The sequence below is a fragment of the Octodon degus genome, unplaced genomic scaffold (genome assembly GCF_000260255.1).
Source record: "Octodon degus isolate 3935 unplaced genomic scaffold, OctDeg1.0 scaffold00166, whole genome shotgun sequence".
In the NCBI taxonomy this organism is placed as follows: Eukaryota; Metazoa; Chordata; class Mammalia; order Rodentia; family Octodontidae; genus Octodon; species Octodon degus.
Genome location: NW_004524742.1, coordinates 5,916,067 through 5,922,066, shown reverse-complemented (window position 1 = coordinate 5,922,066; position 6,000 = coordinate 5,916,067). Strand labels below are relative to the sequence as shown.

General features: G+C 38.9%; 2 protein-coding genes across 3 annotated transcripts in view; one reads left to right on the top strand and one right to left on the bottom strand.

The window, feature by feature from the left end:
* Katnbl1 (katanin regulatory subunit B1 like 1) overlaps window positions 1–6,000 on the top strand; it is a 54,343-nt gene that overhangs the window by 33,098 nt on the left and 15,245 nt on the right. The window lies entirely within an intron of this gene.
* Window positions 1,030–1,883, bottom strand: Mlkl (mixed lineage kinase domain like pseudokinase). Its single transcript, XM_023703238.1, is given in 4 exon segments — window positions 1,030–1,259; window positions 1,262–1,414; window positions 1,417–1,564; window positions 1,566–1,883. Coding segments are annotated over 4 exon segments (849 nt in total).

The window sequence follows — 6,000 nt, the reverse complement described above, 5'->3', positions numbered from 1 at the left end:
TGAGCTGGCCACACACACACACACACACACACACACTCTAAATAAATAAACAAATTTAAAAAAAGTTTTAAAATAACATTGTATCTGTAAGAAATCTTTCTTGGGTTTTGATGGGAGTTACATTAAACGGTGTATCAGTTTGGGGAGAACAGTCATCTTTATTAAATCTTCCTGTCCAAGAATATGATTTCTCAGGAAGCAGAGGCAAGAGGATTGCTGTCAGTTCAAGGGCAGCTTGAGTTATTGTGAAACACTATCTCAACACCTCCCATGAAAAGATGACTTCTTTATTAGCTCTTTGATTTACTTATTCAAAATCTTGTGGTTTTTAGCACTTCTACTTTTATACATCTTACTAGGTTTTTAAAATTATGACTGAAGACAGCAATTATTTAGGTTCTGATTTTATGACTGGGCAAATAGAGCTGGGCTCTGCTGGGTGGTTCTTTGTTTTTGACTGGGTGTACATCTGGAACAGTCAGGCTGGCTGGTCTCACAGGCTGTTGGCTGGGACAGGTGTCCCTCCATGTGGTCCCTTGTCCTCCCTCACACTAGACCAGCTGTCTCACATCTGTATAGAGGTCCAAGAGAGGAAATAGATAGTGTAAGAGTCTTGAAGTCTAGGCTTGGGAGTAACAGACATACAGTCATTTCTTTCACATTTTATTGACTAAAGCAATGCCAGTCCACATAGTGGGGAACATACTGGCCTTGAACTCACTATATATCTCAGGTTGGCCTCAGACTTGTAGTGATCCTCTTATCTCAGGCTCCTGAGTGCTGGAGCCACCAGCAGGAACTAAGCCTGGCTCCTCCACTGTAAAGGAGCTGTACCCTCACATTGCCTGGAGGTATGGATGCAGGAGATTGTTTATCAGAAATTTTAAGTCAGAGATGTCCACTTTTTATTTCTCTCAGCTTCTTGTTCAGGACTCCTTGCTTCAGATTTTCTCACACTACTCAGTAAAGGTAGACAGTTTCTTTAAGGATTTAGAGGGCTTTATAGGTCTGGCAAACATCAGTGACTTCCTATAGCTGGAGAGTGGCAGCCTTTACCCTGTGGGTTTGTGTTTTTGAACCCTGCTGTGGGTTTTCAAACACCAACTTTTAGAATTCCTCAGAAGCACAACTTTCAAATGGGATCTTCCCAGTGGCAGTTTCTCAAAGGACAATTCTAAAGCTGTATATTTCAGCTATAATGTCCTATTCACGAAGGAGATTTTCCAGTTTCTGGGGTGAGAAGTATGCTGTAGTTTGACTGTTTTATTCTGCTTAGTTTTCTGGCTGATGAAAGTCTATGTTTGTTTCAACTCAAATTCTATAAGCTTTACTTTGTAGCCTCTAGTGACCAGGAAGCTTGAGCAACTGATGTTTCTGTGAAGAGAGGCTCTGGAACAGTATAGCCCTTACAAGCATTGCCTGCTCCCAGGACCAGGAGGAAACACAAACCCAGGCTGAGGTCCTTTTCCTTAACCCACACTTCCCTCAGGGTACTGTGCTTACAGAACTCTGCAACCATCGAAAACTGAGGGGAACTCCCTGTTAAAACAGTGCAGATCCCAAAATATATGTAGGTTTTTGGGGGAATCAGATTTCTTGACAGCACTGCTCTTATGGAAGTGTTCTCTCGCTGTTCTAATTCTTTTGGCCTGGAGCTGGTTGAATACTTTTATAGCCACTGGAGGCCTGTGATACTCTCCTTTATAAGGCTTGCTGAATTTGCTCTGTCTTATAAGGGTCTATGAGAATCCCAAAAGCTCCTCCTCTTTCATCTCCTTGATTTTTGCCTGAGCCGTCTGGTAAGCAGGTCTTAGTGAGTACTGCTTCATGGTTTCCATGATTTCTTTGAAGTCTACTTCTGACCACCTCATTGTAGCTTTCATGTTTCTATTATGGTGGGTGCCCACAGAATCAGGTGTGAAAAAGTACAAAAGGGCTTTGTCTCTGTGCTGGAGATCCAAAGGATCCAGTTGAAGGCCTGGAGTGCTGTGTAGTCTGTTATGAGTCTGTATGTATCAGGAGGCAGACATATCTGCAATGGAAGGCTCAAGGGTCTGTGCTGGAAGCCAGGAGATGTCCAAGCTAACAATGAAGATTGGAGTCCTCTGAAGAAACAAAAGCTAACCTTCCTTCTTTGTTTCCTTTTAGGCCATTCAGGCAGCAAGCCGATCTGTTGCTGTCACTCGCAACCTTCTGTCTTTAGTAAGTCCCTTCAGCACACCCAGAACTATGCTGATCCAATTTAATTGAATGTTTCTTACTCAACTTTTGCACAATTAACTATCACAATCTGGAAGGACTGGAATTCCAGGTAGCATATCAAAGAGAATGAATGCTGGCATGGTGGTACACACCAGCAATCCCAGCACTCTAAAGGGTTGAGACAGGAAGATCACAAATGGATTCCTGATACTGAGAATTTGTTTTCTTGTTTTTTGTCAGTTTCCCTGTAGTTTGGTCAATTTTTTGAACTTTTAATGAACTGACTCATTGTTTTGTTGATATTTTCCTCCTATCCAGTTTCCTTGATTTCTGTTCTCCTTTCCTTCCTTTTGCTTGATTTTTTTTACTCTTTTTTGAGTCATTTTCTTATCACTGGAACAAAATAATTGACAACTGCAATTTAAAGGAGGAGAGGTATGCTTTGGATCGTGACTTAAGAGAATTCAGTACATGATACACTGGTTGCAAGGCAGCATAGTGGAAGGGTTCCTAACAGAGGAAGAGGTGTTCATCTCATAGCTGCTGGAAGCGGAGAGAGCAAGAAGAGCCAGAGTAAAAGATACACCCTCCTAATGCGTGCCCCCAATGACCAATCACCTCTGGCTGGGCTGTTTTGTCTCATAACCCATTCAGCTATGAACTTAACAGTGGATTAGTCAGCTAATCAGTATAGCACCCCCATGATTTGATCATCTTCTGAAAGCCCCACCTCTGAACATATGAAACTTTTAGGGCACCTTTTGAATCTTAAACCATAACTTTTTTTTTTTTTTTTTTGGTACAGGAACTCAGGACCTTGTGCTTGCCAGGCAGGTACCATGCTGTTGAGCTACACCCTGGCTAAATCATAACACTTTTTTCTGGATTCTTTATGTGAGAGCCTGGCCTGTGAAGAATTATCCTCTTTTCTTATACATGCATTTTAGTGCTTTAAGCTCCCTCATTGTTTTATCTGTGTTCCACAGAAATAAATTTCTTATGTGTTGTTTTATTTTTTATTTTTTTATTTTTTTGGTGGAACCGGGGATTGAACTCAGATCCTTGCGTTTGCCAGTCAAGCGCTTATCCTACTGAGCCATCTCCCCGGCCCCTGTGTTGCTTTATAGCCCACGATATGCTCTATCTTGTTATACATTCTGTAGTATTTGAAAATAATATGTACTCTGTTGTTGAGAGAAGTGTTCTTCCAATAAACACTGATTTGATCTTATTGATAGATATGATGTTAAGTTCTCTACCGCTGAATTTCTATTGGGTTGTTTTATCTTTGAGAAAGAGATATTTAAGTCTTCAAGTACTATGAATTTTTCTATTTTTCTTTGAGATAAGGTCTTGTTCTGTAATTCAGTCTGTCCTTGAACTCACTTTGTAGCCCAGGTTGGCCTGGCCTTGAACTTGTGGAAATTGTCCTGCCTCAGCCTCCTGAATGCTGGGATTACAGGTATGCCATACCTGGCTCTATTTTTCTTTCTAATCCATCTGCTTTTGTTTTGTGTATTTCTTGTGATATTCAGTGTGAATACTTCCTCTACATGTATTTTTGTTTGGGGTAAGGGTTGTTTCATTTTTTTGAGATAAGATCTCTGTAATTCATCCTGGCCTTGAACTCACTGATTCTCCTGTCTCACCCTCATGAGTGTTGGAATTATAGGTGTGCACTACCACACCTGGTACACAACATGTATTTTTTAAAAAAAAGAATAAAAAATAGTCCATGTTATGCCTAAGATGTTTGATATTCAGACAGTGAGGTTAAGCTTAACAGCCTAGGTTGTATAGTAATAACAATAAGCTTCTCTTCTGGAGTGTTAACAACTTATGTTTGCAGACCAAAATTAGAGAAAAAGGAGGGCCTCAAGGAAAGCCAACATTTTGGCCCTCGCCTTCCAAGGTCAGTTAAGACTCAGGACATATGAGAACTACTGTAATGTCATGTAACTCAGTAGTGTCCCAAATTTTCTGATCAAGGAGATTATGGGGCCAAAGAGGAAAGTGATCGATGATGTAGAGTGTGCCTAAGGAGAGTCACATGGAGAGAAAACATTCTCTCAGAGTTTCACAGAGAGCACATTGGCCAAGCAATGGCCGTGACTCATCCACATGGCTGACACTGACAAAGAATCTACAATCTGAGGTACAGGATCTCAGGATAAATCCTGAGGGGATTTCACTGACCTTCTCAGACCCAAAAGCTACAACTCTTGTTGCACAGGTCCTGCTTTACCTTGGTCTTAACCATCCAGCAGAAAAGTATAAAAATGAAGTATAAGAAGTAAAGCCATGGTGTTTATGTTGAGCTGTCAGGGACTCAGGTGAACAATTTCTGACATTGCCAGTCAGGCGGAAGCCCCAATACTATTATGGACTACTGGACTCTTAGAATATTTTGCTGAGTTAACACACCTATAATATTCAAATAATGGAAATGAACAAAAAAAAGGGGATACAGATGAATGTCCATTTTGTATCTGTGCATACAAAATGGTTAGGATAGATATGTAGTTACATTCTCTTAATGAATAGAGGGATTTGTTCTAATAGTGTTTGTAAATAGGATATCATGTCTGCATCTTGTACAGCAATTAACCACTAGGAAGAATGTATGCAATGTGTGAATTATTGAAACTGTCCTGCCAATTTGGTTTGAAACTGTCTCATTGCTATTTGTTTCTCAATAAAATTATGGAAAAAAAGAATAAAAAATACTAAAAAGAAATTTTAAAATGATAACAAAATTTGACTAAACAAAATGGTAGGAATTCAATGATGTTTATTATATTGCACATTGTTGTCTTCAGATTAGTTGTTGAGATTACCAGATATAAGCATGCAAAATTGGTCAGAAAATTAAAAAGAAAAACAAATCTAATCATTAACTGTTCAGTGAATTGACCACTAACATGTATTTTTGAACCATGTCATAAGCTGTGCTTCAACCATCAAAAATAATTTAGAACACTTGAGAATGGAAGTCTGTTGCATGTAGCTACATTTTCACTTAATCATTTTCTTTCTGTCTCTCACATGTTCTAAAATACTTCCAGTTTGTTTGGCTAAAGGAGCATCCTTCTGCCATTGTTTTATTTAGAGTAGGTCTGCTGGTGACAAGGAATATTAGTTTTCTTTTATTTGAGAATGACTTCGTTTTTCCTTCATTCCTAAAGACTATTTTCTGTGCATGTAGAATTATGTGCAGATTTTTTTCTATTTTAGTACTTGAGAATGTGCGACATTCTGACTCTGTCCCAGTTGTCTGTGTGTCCTCACAAATGAGCAACAGATATATATATATATATATATATATATATATATATATATATATATATATATATATATATATATATATATATATATATATATATTTCTATTTATTTGATACAGGGTCTTGCTGTGCAGTTCAGACTCGTAGTGATCCTCCTGTCTCAGCCTCCCCAGTGCTGAGATTACAGGCACGTACCACCACATCCAGTTTGGGGGCCGGCAGGGTGTGAGATACTGGGGATTGAACCTGGCTCCTTGCACTTACCAGGAGGTACTTAGACCACTGAGCTAGCTCCCCTGCCTGCAACAGATATTTATTTATTTATGTATTTATTATTTATTTATTTTTTTGCCTTGCCAGAAGCTTTGTTTTGATATATGAAGATTTATTCCATAAAACAATAAAAACTGAAGATTCCCAAATAAATCATATTCTACAGTATAGTAAAACATAATCAGATTTGAAAATATGCTCGACGGAAGCTAACTGAAGTAAACTGTACTCTTCTTTTCCAG